Raw genomic sequence first — 24528 nt, 5'->3', positions numbered from 1 at the left:
ATACGGTACTCAAAAACAATATGGGTGTAAGAAAATATCGATATTGTATTCAGATATTTTGTTTTGCAATACTTTATCGAATTTTTATTTATTTTAATTTAATTATGTTCTTTACCTTAACCTGCAGTAAAAGCACACCTCCACATGCAATTACAGATTCTCACCAGTGTGTTCTTTAAATCCCCAAGACCTCCACATTGCTGCTTTAACTTTGCCTGGATGTCTGCTCTAAACAATCACTTCCAATCTTTCTGCAAAATAATCAAGACTCAGTTAATTCCACTGCTTATGTGGACTTCAGAAGGTGGGAAAAATGATCTGTTGATGGAACATTCTGCTGAGATACAGGGTTATTCTGTATCTGCTTCATTGCAATCAATGAAGTATCCAGAGAACACAGCATAATGAACAGCATTCAGCTGATGTGTGCAGTTATACAACTATACTGACTATTTATTTTACAGCAGTTTCAAACAGGACTCCAGAAAGAAGACAAATAAGTAAAATCTTAGCAGGTTGTTTTTTTAATAGGCTGGAAGTAGGCCTGGACAATAATTCGATATCGGTATTTATCGCGATAAGAAATGTTTCAATAGCGGTGATATCATTTTTGTGGTATATCGATATGTATTATTTACAGATCTGTCACGGACATGCGATTTACTGGCGTCAGCTCGCCGCACAGCTGAACACAATCAGCTTCCGTAGCTGGACTATCTCTGTGCGTGATGACGTAATCACATAGGCACGTAGCCAGATAGGCTAGGCTAGGCTAGATTTGGCTAGGCTAGGCTAGGCTCGGGTCCGCTACGCATCTAAAATGCCTCGCGCTGGAGCCAAACGGAGCCGGCACGAGCGGATCCAAGGTTAAGGTAGGCTCGGTTTGCATCTGAAATGTTCCGCGCTGGAGTGGAACGGAACGGAACCGAGCCTAGCCTAGCCTCGGGTCCGCCCACGGGTCCGCTCGGTCCGCCTACGGGTTCGCTCGGTCCGCCTACGGGTCCGCTCGGTCCGCCTCTGGTTCGCTCGGTCCGCCCACGGGTCCGCTCGGTCAGCGGTCAGTTGCGGGTCCTCTTTGTCAGCCGCGGGTCCTCTTGGCTCCCAGCGCGGGACATTTTTGATGCAAAATGAATGCCCCTGCCGCTTCCACAAGTGATTAATTGAAGGAGGGAGGTCTAATTCAGTGGTGAGGATTTGGTTCGACTCTCGGAAGGTCTGCTAAACTTCAGTTTGCTGCAAATTGTGCCGGAGAGTGGAGCCGACCAGCAGCGGTAACGTTAAAACATCTAATCTGTTCCACCACCTCAATCAGTTCCACTACATACAATATTTTCCTTATACTGGCTGAAGCACTTGTATAGCTTATGTTGTAAGTTATTTAAGTTATTTAAAGTTTATGAATCCTTTAGGTTTGTTTATTTGACGGGGATATCATGTTCCTTTTATGTTCATAAAGAGTTGTATTTTGGCTGAAGCACTTTTGTAGCTTATATTGTAACTAAGTTATTTATAGTTGATAAAGCCTATAGGTTTGTTTATTTGACGGGGAAATTTTGTTGCTTTTATGTGTATAAAGGCTTCTTGTGTTCTTTATCCTAGTTGGAACACTTTTGTTTTGATCTGTTAAATTTGTTTACAAAAGACTAAGAAGCTCTGCTTCTATCCTAATTTTAAGTTATTTTTTATTGGTAATAGTTATATTGGCTTATGTTTGATAGGGATGTCATGTTTTTATTTTGCTATATGCAAATAAAATTGAGCATTGATTTATCTTGACTATTGTTTATTTCTTAAGTATTATAATGTTTTCGTGAAAGGAGGTTTCAAAGACTTAAATTAAGTAGACAGTAGTAGGTACTAGGGGTGTGCCATATCATATATCAGGATATTATACTCTGAAATATCGTGCCACATCACTCATCCCTAATTATCACATCAGGGTATTAATTTTTTTGCTGTTTTAAGCAAAAGGAAAAACTCACACATTTCTAATTTCCTATTAAATATTTACTAGAGACAGAATATATCTGTAAAGTGTCATTTATTTTACTTTAATACTGGATATATGGAGATATTTGGAGTGCATTATTATTATTAGTATCATGTAATTCTCAAATATTGACTTCTGTTATAAATCTGCTGAAATTATTGTTTTTTTTTAATATCTTAAAGGTGTGCAATATCATATCGCATACAATAATAAAAAAGTTTTTTGTTTTTTTGTCATATCGCCAAGAGTATCGTTATCGCGATAATACCATGAAATATTGTGATATTATTTTAGGGCCATATCGCCCACCCCTAGTAGGTACATATTTCCCTTGCAGGGATTCTTAGCAGTTTTCTGAGGCCTTCTAAGTATTTATATCGATATCGGAATTATATCGTATCGACCGAAATTAAGGAATATATCGTGATATGAATTTTGGCCATATCGTCCAGCACTAGCTGGAAGTTGTGAAATCAGTGCAGCTGTTTGTGGCAGTTCTGCATCAATCCATGTCTCTCTCCTCAGGTGGTGCAGCTGGAGGAGCTGCTGGCCGTGCGCCACTCCGTGTTTGTGGTGGGAAACGCCGGCACCGGAAAGTCTCAGGTGCTGAAGTCCCTGAACAAGACCTACCAGAACATGAAGCGCAGGCCGGTGTGGGCTGACCTTAATCCCAAAGCCGTCACCAACGACGAGCTGTTCGGTATTATTAACCCGGCCACAAGAGAGTGGAAAGATGGTGAGAAATTCTCTTATTTTTCTTTGACTGTTAATATTGTAAAACATTGCTATATGAAATAGAAGTTTTTGAAGTTTGCAAATTACAAACAAGTTTACATAATTCTTTGTCAATTGCTTGAAAGCTAAAGCACCAACTTTTATACATTTTCTCATTATCATACAATAAATGTGTCATTAGGCAAATATGTAAATACGGCAAATAACCAATGTATTTTTAAAGGAGTGGTACACAAATATGCATGAACAAACATTGCACTAGTAGTTCCTACCTGTCATATATCAAACCTAAAATCAAGCAGGAGAAAGCATTTTATTAACATTTCTTTATTTAAATGTGTGCATCAACCAATCTGCTTTAATCTTCAAACATTAAAGTGAAACTTTAAATTAAGGAAACTTAAACTACGTTCAAAATTAAACTAATAACCTGACCTGGGTCTTCTAGAAGTGCTACATTAGTGATAATTTTATTTCATTTTTTTTTTCCATTTCTCCTCAATTTACATAGCCAACTACCCAACCCACTTATTAGGACTCCCCCGATCACTAGTAATGCCCCAACACACCAGGAGGGTGAAGACTAACACGTGCCTCCTCTGATACATGTGAAATTGCCCACCTCCTCTTTTTGAGCTGCTGCTGATCCAGCATTGCTGAGTAGCATCACAGAGCACTCGGAGGAAAGTGCAGCGACTCTGTTACGATACATCATCTCACAGACGCCTTGTGCTGATTGATTGACATCACCCTTAGAAGTGATGTGGGGTGAGAGCAGCATCTACCCACCCAGAAAGAGCAAAGCCAATTGTGCTCACTCTCTCGGGGCTTCGGTAGCTGAAGGCAAGCTGCATAAACAGGATTCGAACTGGCGATCAGAATTTTTATTCTGTATTAAAACACTTCTGGTGTTTTCCCAAACCTTTGTAAGTCTGAGACTTAATAAAAAAACTAAACTAAAATTATTCCTAGAAAAATAAACATACTAAAGCTAATGTTTGGAACTGAGGCAAATATATTATGCCTTTCCAAAGAAAAATACTTTTAAATAGGTGCTTTCAAACAGTTTGGACAGTTGAAACAAGACTTTGTAATATTCTTTTTTTTCACCATTACAGTAAAAGTGCAGTAAAAAACTATTTTGAAGGGGTCACTAACATTTTTAGGGTGAAACTTCACATATTGTTGTAGATATACAGAGTATACAGGCTGTCTGACTTCATGTAAAATGAAAATAAATGATGTAGAATATGCCCTGTTTGAAAGCTTGCTCAGCTCTCCAGTTGCCCGCTGTTTTTGTGCTGCATGACGCTGAGAATAGGATTTCATTTCAGGCCTGTTTTCTAATATCATGCGTGAGTTGGCCAACGTCAGCCATGCCGGGCCCAAGTGGATTGTGCTGGATGGCGATATTGATCCGATGTGGATTGAGTCTTTGAACACCGTAATGGACGATAACAAGGTACGGCCAGAGGTCTTCACATTTCGCTTCACTGAAGTGCGTTTATGGCAATGAATCATAATGCTAACACAACATTTGGTCACAGTGCCATATACATAAATGTTTTATTTTTTTTCTGTGTGTGTGTGTGTGTGTGTGTGGGTGTGTATGTAACCCTGTAGGTGCTGACTCTGGCCAGTAATGAGAGGATTCCTCTGAACCCCACGATGAGGCTGGTGTTTGAGATTAGCCACCTCCGCACTGCTACACCTGCTACTGTCTCCAGAGCCGGTCAGCCAAGTCTGCTTTTTCCTCTCACTCTCACAACTAAAACCTCTTACTTCCTGCTTAACCCTGACTTACCCTGTGTGTGTACAAATTAGTGAATCATTCAGAGATATTATCACTGTCTCTCTTCATTTAAATTCATTCAAAACTGCCCCCTGGAGCCCCCTGTATACACTGGATAGTAAGATGGGTTACAGTTATAGTTTGGAATTGGATTAGATACTAATCGCTAATAGGGATCATTGTAATGTGGTAAGAGTAAGCATGTAAAATATTATGAAAGCTTAGAAATTGGTTTTAAGAATTTTCATTAATTAATGAGTTTATCAAAACCTTTCTATAGTAAAGTACTATGTAAACTTACTCATGAATAATTTAACATCCAAAGTCCAAAATTGGTCTTATACAAAAGGTTAAGCAGTATTGGTCAAATTATTTATTTTGCTAATTTTCAACGGTGACTTTCTCTATAGGGTTCTTCCTGTATATATTTTTTGTTTATGTAAACTCTATGTATTTAAAACACTGAGGGGAACACTGGGGAATTAGATCTCTGGAAAATGAACATTGTTGTTTTATTCTAGAACCTACCGACAACATTTCCCAAATTCCACATACAAATATTTTCATTCTCCTCCACCAGTCTTACACACTGCTTTTGGATAACTTTATGCCACTCCTGGTGCAAAAATACAAGCAGTTCTACTTGGTTTGATGGCTTGTGAAATGGCCAGGAGAAATCTAGAAATAAGTTTTGCACTTCAAAATAAAAAATTCCTGGCAATTTGTTCTGTATTAAAGTATTCAGCTTTTTAATTTATTTGTTTTGGAATTTTATGTGCCAAAAACCTTAAGTCAATTGGATAATAACCTTGTATCTCATTTTTTTGTTTTACATATTATAATATTATTACATATTATAATTCTGTGATAAGTAGGCCAATAGAAATGCTCAAAATAAAATAAATAAAATGAATAAAATATTAACTATTAAAAGTTGTATCTTATGACGTTTCCAAAGGTTTTATAATGGTATTAATTTTCTGTAGTTGAAACATTAGTTTCATAGCGGCCAATCAGCTCACATTGTCCTTCTTTTCTTCACTGGCTGTGTGAATGTATATATTTTAAATACATTAACAGTATAATAAAAATAATACTAAAACCCATTTAAACATTTTAAGAGGTAATTGTAAAGAAACACTGCTGATAATGAGTAAAGCTAAGTGGTAATTGTAGGCTTGAGAATTCACTGCTTTTGTAGCACTGATTATAAAAAGCCACTTTTAAAGCAAGGTCAAAATACGTTTGTGCAACTCCAGCAGTCCCAACAGTTCCATATTAAAACTTGAATTAGCTTGTTCATATAGTTTATCTCTTTGACACAGCTGAAAAATTTGGCATTCTGTTTACTTCTGATTCTTTCTGTTAAAAATGATGTTTCTCAATGCTGTTGTAATGTTTATATTAACTATTTTTAGACCCTGCATTCATTACAATTCATTATAATGTATTTTCTATATTTTTAAATGTTTTTTTACACGTAACACTATTTAAGAGCAATTGTACATAAGAATAATCCATGTACCAGCAAATAAACAAGTTTATAAATCAATGAAACAGTAGCTTGGCTCCGCCCACTGCAAAAAACACTGGAAAAACAGTAGTACTAGAGCCAATGAGAAAAAGTAAGAGCTAATTTGTACTAATTTAATGTGATTTGGAACACATTAACACATTGTTTTTACTGTTTAGGGATGGTTCATGAAATGAAAAGTTTAATATGAAATATAGAATATTACACACAGGCTTCCAATGCAATGGAAAAAAAAATCAATATTTTAGTCTTCTTTTCTGTGCATTACAGACAGAAAACTGCATTCTTCCATTTTTTTTTTCTTCCATCACTTAGTTCAGGTCTGAACGGGTTAATATGTAAAACAGTGTGACCTAAGAAGGCTGGAAAGTTTTATATGAACACCACTATGGCAAATAGCTGCTTATGCTTCTGGTAATTTTGAGAATCAATTTTGCCATCAAGTTTATTTAGTCTCATTTAGCTTTAGCATGTTAGCATAGTTCAGTCATGTTTTTTTTTAAATATGTAACCCTTTTTTTTTTTTTTTTTTTTAAACAGGTATATTATACATCAATCAAGCGGACTTGGGCTGGAACCCACCAGTGTCGAGTTGGATTGACAAGAGAGAGATTCAGTCAGAGAAAGCCAATCTCACCATATTATTTGACAAGTATCTCCCAGCGTGTCTGGATACCCTGCGGTCAAGGTAAAGCTAGAAGATCAGATGACGTGTTTCAGTCTCGTGCATTTTGTACTGTTTTCTCCTGATTTTCCCTCAACAAATCCTCACATAGCTCTGTGTATTCTCAGCAGTTATACTGACACAGCTGGCTGTGTGCTTTCTTCCCCAGATTCAAGAAGATCATCCCCATCCCAGAGCAGAGCATGGTCCAGATGCTGTGCCACCTCCTAGAGTGCCTGCTCACCCCAGAGCACACTCCACCAGACTGCCATAAAGAACTTTATGAGCTGTATTTTGTCTTTGCTGCCATCTGGGCCTTTGGAGGGGCTCTGTTCCAAGATCAGGTAGTGTAGTGGCATCTGTATTTGCATTCCATTCAAAATCTCGCACAAGCCATTTAGCCACTGTTTAAGACAATGCCACAGATGGTATATAATTTCCCTAATTTGTTGCTTTCGCTGGCAGTTGAGCTGTGATGTGGCGCTGTTTGTTTTTTTGAAGCTCATGAAGCTTCGTGAATCATGTAGTTTCATTAAACCAAAACAAACACAGCACTGAGATCCGAATGCTTTCCTCTGCAGCTGGTGGATTACAGAGTGGAGTTCAGTAAGTGGTGGGTGACCGAGTTCAAAACCATCAAGTTCCCCTCTCAAGGCACAGTGTTCGACTACTACATCGATCCAGAGACTAAAAAGTTTGAGCCCTGGTCCAAGATGGTGCCTAGATTTGAAATGGATCCAGAAATACCTCTGCAGGTTGGTGGAAATCATTATTTACAGTTATTATGAGTTACATAAATTAAATACTTAGCTATACAGTACACTGATACTCCAAAAGTCATTGAATAGTATGTAAATTGATCATGGAATGTTACTTCAAGAGACAGCTCAGAAACACCCTCATCTGTATACATTGTGAGGCCTAATAGTTGGTGTCACATGTATGAACTACAAATACATTATATGCATTACCTTCCACAGTGGACAGCACAGTGGGTAATGATAATCAAGACTGGCGGCATCTGGCTAAAACTGTCCTTTCATACAGACAAGTGCCTTGACACAAAATCATGTCTGCATTCAATGCATTACTCCCCACATACACATTCTGTTATGAGACATGATATAACTGTCTAATGGCTTTTCAACTTTTCACGTCAGTTTATTTTTATGGAATATTTGACTAATGTTCTAATATTAAAAGCCACATGACTAAGTAAAAGAAAAAATACTTTAAGAAAAAAAGGTCACTGAGTTCCACAAAATTGAAAAAAATCCAATCAAAACTTTATGATGAAACTGGCTCTCATCAGGACCGCCCCAGTAAAGAAAGACCAACAGTTACCTCTATTTCACAGGATAAGCTTATGAGTTACCAGCCTCAGAAATCTCAAGTTTACAGCCCACCTAAATGCTTTACATAGTATTATGGTTTGTAATACACAATTCCTTATGTGTTCTTTAGTGTGTCATAGTCAAGTCTGGATGACTTAAGTATTCATTCATAACTTTTATAACTTTTATTTATTTACTTGCCTGCAGAGTTTTTAAAGGCTCCCTACTCCATTACCATGGTGATAACCAATCTATTAAAATACATATTAGGAAAACAAAAGTGAAACAATCAAGGAATAAGAAGTGTTTCAATACTTTTGTACATATAGTGTGTATGACATTTTATTTATTTTTTTAATTTATTATTATTATTATTATTTTTTACAATATATCAGTCATTCTTCAATACTCCACTTTCTAACATGGTTTGTTTTCTCTATAGGCCTGTCTGGTTCACACCACAGAGACTATAAGAGTGAGCTACTTCATGGAGCGACTGCTGGAGAGGAGACGTCCCATCATGCTCGTGGGAAATGCCGGAACAGGCAAATCTGTGCTGGTGGGGGGCAAACTGGGCTCTCTGGACCCTGACAAATACACCATCAAAAATGTCCCCTTTAACTACTACACCACTTCAGCTATGCTGCAAGGTATGCACAGTAAATAGCATGTGTGTGTATTAGCATTGTGTACTGGCAAATCAGTCTTTATATGTGAACTAGTAATTAAAATCAGTACTGTTGCTTGTTTGCAAAACAAACTATTGTGCTATTTGAGCATATTGATATTTTTATGTACAGTCCTTTTCTCGTACGTTATTTTAAAACTAAATTGTTCCCTAAAGTTACCATTAATGCATTCAGGAAACCGAGAGAGGTTTTTCTTTTTTCTGGGAATTGGGTGGCGAGTTCTCTGGGCGTCAGCTGCTCTTTTGTTCTGTTGTCCTCCCCTTGCCTTTTCAATCTGTTGAGTTTGATATTCATCACTCTGCGGTATGCGCAGCCATGTGTCCCCGCTGCTTCCACTGTGCCCTGCGCCGTTCATCCACACCAGGGATCACAAGCTGCATTTTACTCTTCAAAAAACAGCAGCCAGCCGAAGAATAGAACAACATGTAGCGATAGCCCTGTAACTGTACACACACACACATATATATATATAATAGTCCCATTCAGAAGCTCTCCTTATTTTCTTTTGTTTTTTGCTGTGATAATCGTGTTATAAATATTTTGTACTCCACTCTCACTGCAATCTCATATTCATGAGTTCATTAACTCTGTTTGCGTGCCCATGTTTGCTTATGCAGGAGCACAAAACATCTATTGACAAAAGAACAAGTGTGCATACTAGTGGGGTTTCAGACAACAACCGAGCCGGATTAATTGTCCTGTTCCAATGTGGCTGCTTTAGCTGTTTTAGAGAAGCCTTTGGAGAAGAAGGCGGGAAGAAACTACGGTCCCCCGGGAAGCAAGAGGCTCATCTACTTCATAGATGACATGAACATGCCGGAAGTGGATGCCTACGGCACGGTGCAGCCACACACGCTCATCCGTCAGCACATGGACTACAACCACTGGTATTTAAATCACATAAAATTAGCAGGATATTTTCTTCTTCTTCTTCCTATTTTTATTAATATAATTGTTATTAGTAGTAGTATTAGTATTGTTATTTATTTTTTCCTGAAAAAGTGTCAGAGAAGAACATAATTCCATAATTTATCTACATAATTCAAACATGAAGGGTAGGTTTAGGCTACCGATCATTAATAATAACATACTTGAATACTGTGAGTGTCATGTGAGTGTGAAATAAATAATGTATATTCTTCAAACCTCTGTAGATCTGTACATACAGCTCTAGAAAAGGCCACTTAAATTATGAGTTTCTTTGAATTTACCAAATTGAAATCCTCTGGAATATAATCAATCATCATGTATGATCACAAGCCACTAAACCAAGCTAAACTGCTTATTTTTTTGCACCAGGAGTGGCACAAAGTTATCTAGACGCAGTGTGTAAGGCTGGTGGAGGAGAACATGCTAAGATGCACCAGTGTTATTCCACCAAATATTGATTTCTAAACTCTTCATGAATATGAACTTGTTTTCTTTGTGTTATTTGAGGTCTGAAAGCTCTGCATCTTTTTTGTTATTTCAGTCATTTCTCATTTTCTGCAAATAAATGCTCTAAATGACAATATTTTTTAAATTTGTAATTTGGGAGAAATGTTGTCTGTAGTTTATAGAATAAAACAACAATGTTCATTTTACTCAAACATATACCTAAAAAGCAAAATCAGAGAAACTGATTTAGAAACTGAAGTGGTCTCTTATTTTTTTCCAGAGCTGTATGAAATTAAGTATAGATCTTTGAATACCACTCGCTGTTCCATTATAATAGTACATTTTAATAACACAAAACCTTTTTGATAAACTCATTGATATTACTTTAATTTTCCTGTCTCTTTGCAATAGCCTAAAACTCTGTTAGACCGTTTTACACATCACCAACCTGCGCTGTGCTTGCAGACATCATTGTGCCAGGTCATACTTGAACCCACAGATTGCCACTTGTAGCTGTATGTATTTTTGCTATCGTCATTGTTAAAAGTAGTGTTTGGGTGTTTTAGGATTTACTTTTTTTTTTTAGCTGTACCAGTTTTAAAATAAAAAAAACTTAGGTAGGTTCACTGGTGCTTTTTTTTTTTTAGCAAGTAAATAGATTGGATTTCATCATGTTCCCAGTTCCAATGAAAACCACTATAAAGAAATCAGAATTGCTACGTTTCCTAAACAATGAACTTTCTGAGTGGCTGTGACTACATCTCATTTATCAAAATACAAATACATTTACAAATATATGTGAAATTCCCCTTTTAATTCCTTAAAGCCTAGGCCTATTGTTTATGTATTTACCCCAATGCAGAAACTATAGGGAATTGTTTGAATTATTAACTGTTTGGTTTAACATACAAGGCTCTATTTTAGGACCTCTAAGACTGATGTTAATTTTCATAGTACTCTAATTATGAAAGGGACAAAGTATGTTCTTACGTACATTGTCTAAAAGTTGATCAGAGTTTACATTAGATTCTACTTTCTTAACCACAGTGTTGCAGCAGAATCACAGACACTGGAATAAAGAAAGTTCTGATTCAGTCCAGTTAGGAGTATCTATTCTGCTGAGATGCGTCCGTGCAGCTGTAGATGCCTGTTAGAGTGTAATTGCTGTGATTTGTGCAATTAGGCTGTTCTTGTGACAGCGGTGTTTACTGTAGCGCAGTATTCGAGGTGTGAGTTGTATTGAACTGAGTAAATTGTGATAAATGTGGTAGATTTTGTCTGCAGCACAGTGCAGCTGGAGCGGGCGTGTTATTAAACAGGCAGAGTGCATAGTTTCAGTTTTGCTGAATGTCTGAGCTGAATTAGATTGAAGATGGAGAGAAATAGCTGAGGTCAGTATATCTTTTTGAACTGCAGTGGATTTGGGCAAAGGCAGGCTCTGCATGCAGAGTGTTTTTGTGTGTGTGTGTGTTTGTGTGTGTGTGTGTGTGTGTGTGTGTGTGTGTGTGTGTGTGTGTGTGTGTGTGTGTGTGTGTGTGTGTGTGTGTGTGTGTGTGTGTGTGTGATGATGCGTTATGTCTTCTCAGGTATGATAGGAGTAAGCTGCAGCTGAAGGAGATCCACAGCGTGCAGTACGTGTCCTGCATGAATCCAACTTCAGGCAGCTTCACTATTAACCCACGCCTGCAGGTACAGAGAGTACATCTCTCTCACACACACACACACACACACACACACACACACACACACACACACACACACACTTAATTCTAAACTGTTGGACACACACACAGTGGGAAACACTATTACACATTGATTAAATATTGGACTGCTTTTGGATTACCTCCCAGTTTGGATTATAGCCAGGAATGTTCTTTATTAAACTGAGCAAAGATTCTTTGTGGTAATTTCAATTAGCTAAAGGAAGCAGATATGACCCGAAACAAAAATCTATATGTCTATCTACATATGTAGCTGCATTGCTGATTTCATTGTAAACGAGTAAGCAGTGTGCTGGTAGGCATGTGCATTTTAAAGATCATAATAATGTATCAGCATACTTTTTTGTTAAAGCAATGTTTTAGTTGCATTTTCTTGATAATTACTTGATTAACTTATCATACAAGATGGAAAAGACCTCGATAAATTTTCTTCAGACCTAGATCTGTGCTGTATAACTATATTTTAACGTATTTTGCTAGATAGTGTTATTGTCTCAACAGTGTTGTTTCAAATTAATCAAATTGAGGAGACCATCAGTGCTTAAAAAACATTGACCCAACTTCACATTTTATTATTCTAAAAGGAACACTTTATGGCTAGCTATATGGGACAAACCATTAGCTAATATCACCCTGTCTTACCGGAACACTCTGGGTTCCTCAGTGAAGCGCTGTCAGGCGGCATTAGCTGCTAACCGCTAGCAGTAGGGCTGACCTTGATGACCTTGATTGCTTCAGTATTACATAGCAGCACGTTGGCAATTAATAATACATGGGCAATATGTATACATTGTGCGTAATGACATCACTCTGGTATTTCAGTTTTTCTTGCTTTTTTTGTTTTTATAACAAAAAAAATATAAATTATATAAATTTTATAACATATTTTACTTGTATAACTTTTTAAAAATTAAAATTTAACATTACAATGATAAATATATCCGTGGCATAAAATAGAATACCAATATTATTGTTAATCTCAATTGTTTATAATCCAAATAGAAAGATGGCAGCAAAATCTTGCATCATCCATTAGTGCACAATCTGGCGCTAATACAACATTACAATACAATATTTCACTACTACAACTACTAATACTATAAATAATAGTAAAACATTAGTATAATAGCATTATCATAGTAAATGTATACATACAGAGCATGTGGGTAGACACCCTGTGGGTAGACACCCTGTCAGCTACATCCTCGTGCAGAAACTCTATAAACTATAAACAGATAGAGAGACTGCTAGCTAGCAGCACCAATAGCCTGGAGATCTCATTAGAGATGCTAATGACACCTCCCATGCTGCACTGTTTAACTAATCACACTACAAACTCCCACGGCAAATACACCGCACGCTCAAACACACCAACACTCCAACATGTCAGATATTCAACACACGCTTTCTAACACTTTCTATTCTTCCACAGATACTCAGTTACACCGATCAATAAACAGATTTTAGCCTGCATTCTTATCTTCAATTTATACCGTATCATATTGTTTGCCCTTGAGGTCCACTTATAACAATATTTTTTAGTGATTTTATGTGTTATATATTTATGGTGTTTAATTAATGATTATACTGTGATTTTTAAAAAATTTTCTTTAGCCCTAAAAAAACAGGCTGATTTTTGATACTGTGCTTCAATGATTATTATACCGTATACAGTATAAGGCTTGTGCAACCCTGATGAAAATTCCTGTTACTCTGAATAGCTACTTTACTTTATATTATATTATAACTGAATAAGCAGGACTTTTTTATGTGATTTCTCTGCTATCCTCCCCTGCAGCATAGCATCTCTGCCTGCCTCTCAGCTGCAGTGAAGTGAAAGTTGTACAATATTGACCGGCTTACTTATCGCAGGCTCTCCTATCAGATTCTGGTGATGCTGTCCGAATAAATCAGCTTTGTAAACATAACAGATCCAGTACATTCAGTCTGGACACTTTCGCAGCCGTCCGTCTATCTGCTCATCTAAAACTGTCCATCCATTCCTTGCAGCGCCATTTCTCCGTGTTTGCGCTGTCCTTCCCTGGAGTGGACGCCTTGAACACTATCTACTGCAGCATCCTGGGTCAGCACCTGAGCAGGGAAGGTTTCAGCGCCGTGGTCCAGAAGAGCGGCCCACAGCTCGTCCAGCTGGCCCTGGACTTCCACCAGCGCGTGACTGCTACCTTCCTGCCCACGGCCATCAAATTCCACTACATCTTCAACCTGCGTGACCTCTCCAACATATTCCAGGTACTTGGACCTTCCTTAGCTCATCGGCGCATGAATTATTCAGCGCTGGCCGGCCGCGTCCGTATCCCCGACGCCCTTGGCAGCCCTGAATGCCAATGCCCGGCCTGTTTTCAAGCTGTGTTCAAAGTTTTGTGGGCCTTATTACGTCCCAAGTTTAGATTTATGGTGCTTTCATAAGCCTTTCAGCTGTGGAGAGTGAAGACACTGTAAATAATTTCTCTTTTAAATTATTATCGATCTGAAGGCAAGGCTAATAGTATGAAATGGGGCTGAGGTTTGGAGAAAGAGAAAGGGAGGAATAGATCACATCTCGCAGGTCTTACGCTTTTAATGTATTTAAACGAACATTCCGCTTGTTAACTTCTTAACTTAAACACGTCTGATTGTAATCTCCTGGCAAATATCTCTGTCGGAAATCGCTTCTTTCTGGCTCCCAGGGCCTCTTTGCTATCTTAAAGGAATAATTAATTCTGACATTTCTTTTAATATATCTGCATAATCTGATGGAAAGTGTTTCACTTGAGACAGTAAACCTGGGAAATGAGGGCTTTTTTTTTTACTTTTTATTCTACAATTAAACCACTTTTGATGTCTCTCTCTTCTTCCTCTCTTCACTTAGTTAAAGGTCCCTTTGGTTCCTTAAATTATTATTTTACATATATATATATAAAATATATATATAGTAAGCTTTGGAAAACATAAAGAGACCACTTCAGTTTCTGAATCAGTTTCTCTAATTTTGCTCTTTATAGGTATGTATATGTTTGAGTAAAATGAACTTTGTTGTTTTATTCTATAAACTATGGCCAACATTTCTCTCAAATTCCAAATAAAAACGTTGTCATTTAGAGCGTTTATTTTTCAAATCTTAAATAATGCAAAAAAAAAAAAAACAAGTTCAAATTCATAAAGTTTTAAGAGTTCAGAAATCAATATTTGGTGGAAAAAAACTGTTTTAATCACAGTTTTCATGCATCTTGGCATGTTCTCCTCCACCAGTCTTACACACTGCTTTTGGATAACTTTACACCACTCAGGGTGCAAAAATTAAACAGTTCAGTTTGGTTTGATGGCTTGTAATTGTCAATCTTCCTCTTGATTATGTTCCAGAGTTTTTTATTTTTTTATTTGGTCAAATCGAATTTGTATTAATTTGTAAGTGGTCTCTTAATTTTTTCCAGAGTGTATATATATTTTTTTCTTTGTAGTCATTTTCTTTTTAGCTGTAGCCTTGTGAGAAAGGACAACTTCACGCCATTAGCTTCGGCTTTACATGTAAACAACTTACACTTGTTCTTTTTTTTTTTTTTTTTTTAAATGTCATGGTTCTATCTCTATTCTATCCCACTGTGCTCCTATTTACGGTAATGCTTTTGTGCTGGATTAGACAATGGTCTGACTTTAGAGTTTATTATAGGCTGTATGAAATGGGGAGTCAACAGCATGTTTTAAAACCTGAGCTATTTTTTATGTATACAAGTATCGTATAGTACTATTTACAACAAAGGTGTCCAGTGTTATCTGTAAAGGGCTGGAGAAGCTGCAGATTTTCATGTCAGGCTAGACAGACCAGCTAATTAAACGGCTACAAGTGCTGCTTGTAGTTTAGCTTGAATACATGCAGCTACATGAACACTTTGTGGATATAAGTTCTTCCATAACATCTAAAAGTCTAAAATCGGAAATCGCTACTTTCTGGCTCGGAGAGGCTCTTTGCTATCTTAAAGGAATAATTAATTCTGACATTTCTTTTAATATATCTGCATAGTCTAATAGAAAGAGTTTTAGTTGAGTTGAGACAATAAACCTGGGAAATGAGGGCTTTTTACTTTTTTACTCCACTTTTGATGTCTCTCTCTTTCTCTCAGCACTTAGTTGAAGGTTACTTTCTGGTTCCTTTAATTTTTTTTTGCTTTGTTTTTTGCCTTTGTAGTCATTCTCTTCTCAGCCGTAGCCTAGCCAGCAAGAACAACTCCACACCATTAGCTCCAGCTTTACACGTAAACAATTTAGCGCCTGCTCTTTTTAAGTGTCACGGTTCGATCCCTCTATTTATTGTTATGGTGCTGGATTAGACAAGGCACTGTTGACTTCCGGTGTTTAAAAACAGAGAGAAAGAAAAAGAAAGGAGGAAGAAAAGAAAGCTCGGGACGACAGTTTATTGGGCTGCTTTCCTTGGTGTGGAGAAGATGAAAGACGGAAAAAAGAAGGCTGGCCTCTGAACCCCCTGCTCATTGTTTTCAGTGCAGTGCAGAGTAATGAAGCAAAATAAGGCAGAGAGAGAGAGAGCACTGAGATAAATGGAGAGAGAGAGAGAGAGAGAGAGAGAGAGCGGAAGAGATGGAAAGAGAGAGAGAGTAGAAGAAGAAGAAGCAGAAGCAGATGAGACACAGCTGAGAGAGCATTTGAAGTGCTGGCCTTAGTTCTGCCTTACTAATTCAGCTCCCAATTCAGTTCAGCTGCCTGAGGAGAGCCAGACAGGAAGAGAGAGCAAGAGAAAGAGAGAGAGAGTTGCCTCAGAGCAACCCCAGAGTCCTCTCCATTTTAGCCCTCACTCTTCTTACTTTTACTGTGGGAGCAACAAAACTTTTCCCTTTTTCTTCCTCTCTCTCTCTCTCTCTCTCTCTCTCTATTAATTTTGAATGCCTGTTATGTTTGCCATTTTCTTAGGAGCGAGCGAGACACTGGAGTTGATTGCTGGATGATTATTTTCTGAAATCTAATAGGTTTATGATGCACAGCGCTACCAATTTAGCATTACGCTCTGAAAGTAGCCAAAGGCTCAGTGTTTTCCCTTTTGCAAATTGTGTAAAAATAGACTGGAAATGGGAACTAAAGAGGCATAACCTCACCCACTAAACTCTCATCTCACTTTTTATAGCATGAAAAGTTTTTTCTGCGACATTTAAAAAGAAAAAGAAAAAAAGTTTCTTCAGAAAAATAAATAAATAATTAAATCCTCTTTCATTCAAATTGTGCCACAAGGTCCACTACGTATTTGGACTGCTCTAACAGACATAAAGTAATTAATTTATAGCCTGTGAGTGTGGATGCTTAGATAATTAGGCTCCATTGAGGGCTAAATCCATCAGCGAGTGCTGTGAAGGCTCCGCTGTGAGTTGACAGCCTTGTGTTTTCTGTAGGGTCTGCCATAACTGGGAGGCGGAACACTAGGCAGTCTGCTCCCTCTCTCTTTCCCTCCTTCCCTCCCTTTCTCTTTCTTTCTCTCCTTCTCTCTTTCTATGTGTGTGTGTATGTGTGTGTGTCATCTTAACTGACTTCCTCAGGCGCTTTCCTGGCAAGGCTGTAAGGAAATGCTGGGACTGGAGCTTGCTGAGATGCAATGGGCAATCAGTTTGATTTATTTGTTTTCCGAAGGAGGGCACCTCATGAAATGTCCCTTGCTACCTTTTCAAAAGCCTGCTATTTGACAGGCAGGCCATTTCCAGGCTTTGTCGCTGCTCTGCCACAAGAATTCCAATTTTTTAAACTGATATTCTGGTCGAAAAGTCTAATTTATAAAATTTCTGCCTCCCCCCCCAAATGTGGTCGATCAGCTGAGACATGTTTGGTGTCTGAAGCTCGCCTCTTCTTCACTGGAGCAACACAGCTGGCTAATCTAGCTAACAGCGAAGGCAAGCAAACCGCATGAATAAATCAGACACTTGCCTCAAAGTGGAGGCAGGTGGAGTGTAAAGTCTAAAATCTAAAACAGATTTGCCGCTTCAGTGTCCGATGTAGTCTTATCAATATTTTAAAGAAAGTACGTCAGACTGTTTAAAAAACAAAAAGGATTTTCATAAAATTATCATTTTAAATCTGTGGCAAAGCACAGCTATAAATGTATTTAAAAAAAAGAGAAAGAAAAGAAAAGCAGGTCCATATTTATGTATGGATAATTTTAATCCCTACAGGATTTGTACTGTTATGTTAGCACTCTTATGTTAGCTAATATTGTTGTGTTTATTAGTAATGCGCAATGGAAGGCATTGCTTACCACCAACAGTGCACCATCAGAGTGCAGTAGGTGGTAATGATTGGGACTGGTGGTGCTTGGCTATATTTGTCCATGTCATGGGGTGGGAACTAGAGTCTATAACTGATATACAGCTCTGGGGAAAAAAAAGAAGACCACTTCAGTTTCTGAATCAGTTTTTCTGATTTTGCTATTTATAGGTCTATGTTTGAGTAAAATGAACATTGTTGTTTTGTTCTATAAACTAGGTAAACTGTATAAAAAAAACTATATTGTCAGAGCTTTTAGACCTCAAATAATGCAAAGACACAAGTTCATATTCATAAAGTTTTAAGAGTTCAGAAATCAATATTTGGAGAAATAACCCTGGTTTTAATCACAGTTTTCATGCATCTTGGCAGGTTCTCCTCCACCAGTCTTACACACTGATTTTGGATATATTTATGCCACTCCTGGTGCAAAAATTCAAGCAGTTCAGCTTGTTTTGATGGCTTGTGATCATCCTTCTTCCTCTTGATTTTATTCCAGAGGTTTTTAATTTGGTAAAATCAAAGGAACTCATCATTTTTAAGTGATCTCTTATATTTCTCCAAAGCTGTATATACTTTTGGCTGCTACAACTAATACAGTTTACAGTCAGCTACATATCATCTAGTGTTGCTTCTTGTTTGCGTACTAATAACTAATATGAAATTTAGTATTAAAGTATGTAGTATAAAGTGGAAGTTTTGTATGCTCCAATATCCAAGATACACACAATATTCAAAAACTGGAGTGTGGATTAGATGGGCCCTTTTATACTATAATGCAGTGAAAAACAGAGGGGAGGGAGGGGCTACTCCCATCTGTAACAATTTTGGAAGAAATGGCGGATAACAATACAAGAGCTTGCAGTGATGCATGTTGGTTTAGCAGCACATCATCTCTTTCTGTTTGTGCAAAAATGATTATTACATTAATTCATATTATATCCATCCTGTCAATTGTGCAATATTAAGATTAGCAGTATTGTATACACTGTATAGTATTAGGTTATAATACACTATTGGGACACAGCCCTAGGTATTCTGTCCATTAATCGTCATACCAAGACAAGACTAATCCATAGTATGGTCGAGACCAAGGTCAGACAGAGACTGTGTGTATATGGTCTCAAATTGTTTGCAATGATTAATCAACATAATCAACAATATTGATGTGGGAGGGGTAATGGGTTCACACATGCAGCTCACTATCTGTGCCTCCAAAAAAGACAACTGCGATACTCCCTGTATATCAGCCTATTATAAATTTAAACCTATTTTCAGTGTTTAAATCCCACATATAGAGCCTTCTGTTGTCTCTGGAGCAATAGAGAGAAAGCTGACAGCCAGTTACCGTGAGCTGCAGCAAGGGTTGCCAGGTCCAGCAAAAAATATGCTCCTAAGTCTGTTGTTTACATTACATTACATTACATTACATTACATTTGGCAGACGCTTTTGTCCAAAGCGACTTACAATAGTCAAGTACAATGTAAAATGAGTTTAAAGGTAAAACATCTTTGGATAGGGATAAAAGGAGGTCAAATGGGCATAATAGGATAGAGGAGTGAAGGAGGGGAAGAAGGAGATGAGGTTAGAATTAGTTAGTTTGTTAGAGGTGTTAAGAGAGTAAGTGCTCTTTGAAGAGCTCTGTCTTCAGGAGTTTCTTAAAGATAGCGAGAGATTCTCCTGATCTGGTAGTGGAAGGTAGTTTGTTCCACCATTGGGGAACTCTGTATGAGAACAGTCTGGATTGCTTTGTGTGAATGTTTGGCAAAGCGAGGCGACGTTCATTGGACGTTCATTGTTGTGAAGCCTGACAGTCAGAAACTAAAATTTGCTCAATAGCTAAGGTTGCATTTAAGGCTTTAAGGCTACTTTGATGAATATAAAAGTAGCACCAAAAAACACGAACCTCGTTCTAAAAATTTTAACCTGTATTTGATGGGGAAAACCACCAACCTGGCAACCAGGGTTAGAGAGGCAATTCAAGAGTACAATACAAAGGGACATTTTAAAATAATAAAATAAGTATTTTAACAAATAAATGAATAATATGTAAATAATTAATGGACTTAATGGAAGTTTTATACATTAATTGTCATTATAACTATTACAAACTATTTTGTTTAAAACATGGTCAAATTCAAAGTGATATATAAATTCTATTAATATTTACATCTCAATTGGAGACATATTTAAATAGAATTTCCTAAAAAATTACAAAATCGGGCATGTTTGAATCTCTCTTATAATATGCTTTGAAATTTAATATATGTGCTTCTAACTATTAAAATGTTCTGCAAAATCTGTCTAGAGCCAGGTCAGCTGTCAAGATGCAGTAAAACAAGCATGGGATCAGGAGCCTTACAAATAGTAAGGGTATGATAAAAAAAAAATAGATAAAAAATAAATGTGGACATTTTTTTTTTTGGACTATTTGTCTAATAAAAAAAATAAAAGTCAGATTAGTTGACTATTAAAATAGCTATTAGATGCAAGCCTAGTTTAAAGACCATGTCATTAGAATTTTAACCCACATTTGGCGGTAAAACCACAAACCTGGCAACCCAGAGGCAGTTCAGGAGCACAATGCCAAGGGAAATTTTAAAATAATAAAAATAAAAGTAAATACTAACCAATAAATTAATAATATATAAATAGTGAATGGACCTAATGGAAGTTACATAAATTAATTTGACTATTGAAATAGCCATTAGATACAAGCCTACTTTCAAGACCTGTCTTGAGATTGGGATACTACAACACTAATAACTGATCCTTCGTTTATGGAACTGAACAAATCACAGAGAATTCTAATTCTTCTAATTTTATTCTCCTGACCATCTGTGTGTTGTGTTTATTGTAATGTTGTTATAAATAGTTTTTCCTGGCAGAAACCCACCTTTGCTCTGAAATTACCTGTGAGATGGTTTTAAGCAAGGTCCGAATTGTCTAAAACTTTTACACAGGAGTTAATGTTTCCAGAAATAATTAGGGTTGCTCTGAAGGTCTACATCAACCTCAGGGATCTCCTCTGCTATAAATGTTACATGCTGTTATATTGGGTACGGACGATGCTTTGTACATTCAGAACATGTTAAATCGCAAAGCCTAAATCAGGCCGCTTTGGTCCAGCATTGGTATCTCCACCGTGTCCTCTGTGTTTGCTTCACATCAATTACTCACTCCATTTCACGCCGGATGCAGAGGACAGTTGTCATGTCGTGTCCAACATTGTGACTAATGGGATTGCTTGTGCAGGCAGCTCCAGGTAACACCATTGATATGCAGGAGTTGTGGTGGAGGCAAAAACGTGGCCACGTTCTTAATGTGCGTTCCTCCCCCTACAGATGAGGAGGGAGAAGGCATCCCAGACTGGGTGTGCTCACACTCATTCCTCACTGTCTGCCAGACAGGGCCAACCGAGTCCAATTGAAGTCCACACTAGCCATCTGCATACCTGGCCGCAGAAGATACGCTGCAGTGGCAGAATGTCAGAAACATGATTGCTTGCTGGTTGTTATAACCTTCTGCCTGTTAATTAAGGATGGAGTACCTCAGCTGAAATACACTGCCTGCTTTAATGCTATTACTTGATGAAATATGCTGAGAGTTACTACAGGCCTAAATGCCATGATATTCATGCAGTTAATTTAAACACACCTCAGCTCAAGCCTTCTAATCCATAATATATACTGTTCAGTTACATACAGGCCAAACGTTTGTACACACCTATTTTTGTTTTCAATGCTTTTTCTTTATTTTCATGACTATTTATATTGTAGATTCTCCCTGAAGGCATCAAAACTATGAATAAACATAGTTCATTCAGTCTAAAGTCAATGCAGTGTTTTCCCACAAAATCTTACAGCACTTCATGCTTCCCTCTGCTGACAGCTTTTATAGAAATGCGGATTTAATTTTCCAGCAGGACTTTGCACATTGCCCACACTGCCAAAAGACCAAAAATGGTCTTGAAAAATATTCTAATATTCTAAAGAGATATTTTTGGGTTTTCATGGGCTGTAAGCCATAATCATCAACAATAAAAAATAAACACTTAAAATAGATCACTCTGTGTAATACATACATATATATATATATATATATATATATATATAATTAAATTAATGGAATCAAGTAACTTTTCAGTGATATTCTTATTTTTTTGGGATACACTAATATAAATATTTTAAACCTTGCATCCTGTGCTGCTCAAACCTTACAGTCTATACAGTTTTTTGTTTACATACAGCCAAATTCTGTGTGCAGTAGTTCAGTTACAGGCAAATGCTAAGGTCTTGCAGTCCATGCTGTCCAGTTACAAGCAACTCTGCCCAATACCCTCAGCCAATCCTGTTCAGTTAGCTTTAGATCTAGCTTTGTCTGGTCCATTCTGTTCCCTGCACTTAACTTTACGAATTGATGCTGTTCAGTTAAATGTAATTTGCCACATTTTTGCAGTCCATACTCTTCAGTTACACACAACAGCTTGTGGCAAATGTAAGCATCATTTAATAAGAAACAATTAGAAGGTAATGGGGCTCAGTGCAAACTGTCTGGCGAGGTCCGTATTATTCTAGTAGGAATGCACAGCACGTCAGAATGAATTTGAGGTTTAGCCCACAACGTACATGTGAGCAACCGTTCACTTTCTCACATGATGGGTAATCAATGCCGATTCGAAGCAGCAGAGCAAGACCATGATGCTGAAAGTTCATTCATCCATTCAAGATCAGGATCTCTGTAGGCCTTACTGAGAATATTTGACTTTTAGTTCTGTATTGACATTGATTACCTTGCCTTAGAGAACAGAATTTTCTCAGCTGATTGGAGACACGCACACCCGTAGTTGTCCGATACCACGCATTTACGAGAAAGGTATAGTGCTCATCTTGCATAAACCTGTCTTGGCAAACAGTAAATGGTTTGTCCTCTCTCTAGGCTGTCAGTTATCCAGTCCCAAGCTTTGTGAGCCCTGTGCTCTTGTATTTTGGCCTGGATTCAAAATGGCTGCCCTCCAGGATGGTGCATAGCAGAGCTCTTTATTCTGTGCATTTTTACAGCGTCCAACAAACTGCCAGCAGAACCTGAGAGCTGGTTCATAGCTGTACTTCATTGTGGTGTTTTCTCAATGTACGAGTAGGTAGCAAGGATAAAATCTGTCCTATAAAATGCGTTCATTCGTTTCTAAATTTTGATTTGCTGAGCCATGTGTGAATTCATTGTCAGACGCTCACGTATACACAAATAAACAAAAAAAAAACAACAACATTGTAAAGGTGGAATTGTAATAAACCACTCACATCATGGAGAAAATACAGTCTTACCTAAAGGATTTGATGTGCCTGGTTTCGTGACAGTACGGTCCCACCTGATAAAGTGGAATGAATGTTCACTGTAAAAAGTTTAGCATTGGAAGTGAATTTACCCTTAGCTTTAAATTGACAATTATGTCAATATGACAGTGTAGTCTGTGTGACAACTATAAAAATCAATTTTATGTTAGTCCTACTTTTGATTGTAAAGCCTACCAGGATTCTTGAAAGCCAGTGTAATATATTTTATATATTTTAATATATTTTTGCGCTCTATAAGGCACACTTAAAATACTTTTTTTTTTTTTTCCAAAACTCATCAGTGCGCCTTATAATCCGCTGCATCTTATGTATGAACGTTACCGGTCAGGTATTAAGGAGCTGTAAAGACACTCTGCTGAAGTACAGCGTTATACGGGAGTTTCAGTTTAGTTCTCCAGCAGTATTAACATTCCCTGCTAAGCGCTAGCTTTTTGGCCGTTCAGAGGAGATTATTATCAGCCTGTAGTCTGCTGCTAACTCCAGCTAGCGCTGCTGGAGCAGCATTACCATTACCTGCTAAGCGCTATCCATTCAGCCGCTCAGAGGTGAGTATATTGGAATGTAGCCTGTGCATTTACCGTGTTTACCGCATATCTTGTGTATCATTACCTGTTGTGTCTTTTTTTGTGTTTTAGGGCATGCTATTCTGTAAAAGTGAGTGCATGAAGACTCCGCAGGACTTGGTGAAGGTTTACCTCCACGAGTCCAACCGGGTTTACCGAGACAAGATGGTGGAAGACAAGGACTTTTCCACCTTTGACAAGCTGCAGTCGGAGATGGTGGGCAAGTTTTACGAGGTGAGAGTCTTCTGCCTGCAGTTTGACATTGTGGACGGAGTCATTAGGGCCGGTGTGTCCGGCAGAGTGAGGCCGCGGAGCACCGGCCAGCGCTGCCTTCCAGAGACAATGTTAATCAGAGCAAAACCCTGTCAGACTGTGCTGCCAACAGTTCAGCAAATTAGGAGTGGGAAAAAAAAGATGGAGGAGAAGGAGAAACATTTTAATGGTTTTCTTTCCACTGCTCCCCTGACTCCCTCAGTTTATCACAGAGCGGTCATGCTAGAGGGACAGAACCGACACCCC

At 37.8% G+C, this 24528-nt stretch overlaps 1 protein-coding gene across 1 annotated transcript in view; it reads left to right on the top strand.

Moving 5' to 3' along the window:
• Window positions 1-24528, top strand: part of dnah9 (dynein, axonemal, heavy chain 9) — a 163885-nt gene that overhangs the window by 59730 nt on the left and 79627 nt on the right. The window contains exons 33-43 of the mRNA XM_022668867.2: window positions 2516-2726; window positions 4060-4187; window positions 4349-4457; window positions 6592-6739; window positions 6885-7059; window positions 7297-7470; window positions 8492-8699; window positions 9460-9625; window positions 11702-11804; window positions 13847-14086; window positions 24082-24243. Coding sequence (XP_022524588.2) covers window positions 2516-2726; window positions 4060-4187; window positions 4349-4457; window positions 6592-6739; window positions 6885-7059; window positions 7297-7470; window positions 8492-8699; window positions 9460-9625; window positions 11702-11804; window positions 13847-14086; window positions 24082-24243 — 1824 coding nt within the window. The remainder of the gene's footprint in view (window positions 1-2515; window positions 2727-4059; window positions 4188-4348; window positions 4458-6591; window positions 6740-6884; window positions 7060-7296; window positions 7471-8491; window positions 8700-9459; window positions 9626-11701; window positions 11805-13846; window positions 14087-24081; window positions 24244-24528) is intronic.

The sequence above is a fragment of the Astyanax mexicanus genome, chromosome 15 (assembly GCF_023375975.1).
Source record: "Astyanax mexicanus isolate ESR-SI-001 chromosome 15, AstMex3_surface, whole genome shotgun sequence".
Lineage (NCBI taxonomy): Eukaryota > Metazoa > Chordata > Actinopteri > Characiformes > Acestrorhamphidae > Astyanax > Astyanax mexicanus.
This window is presented reverse-complemented; position numbering and strand designations above follow the sequence as displayed.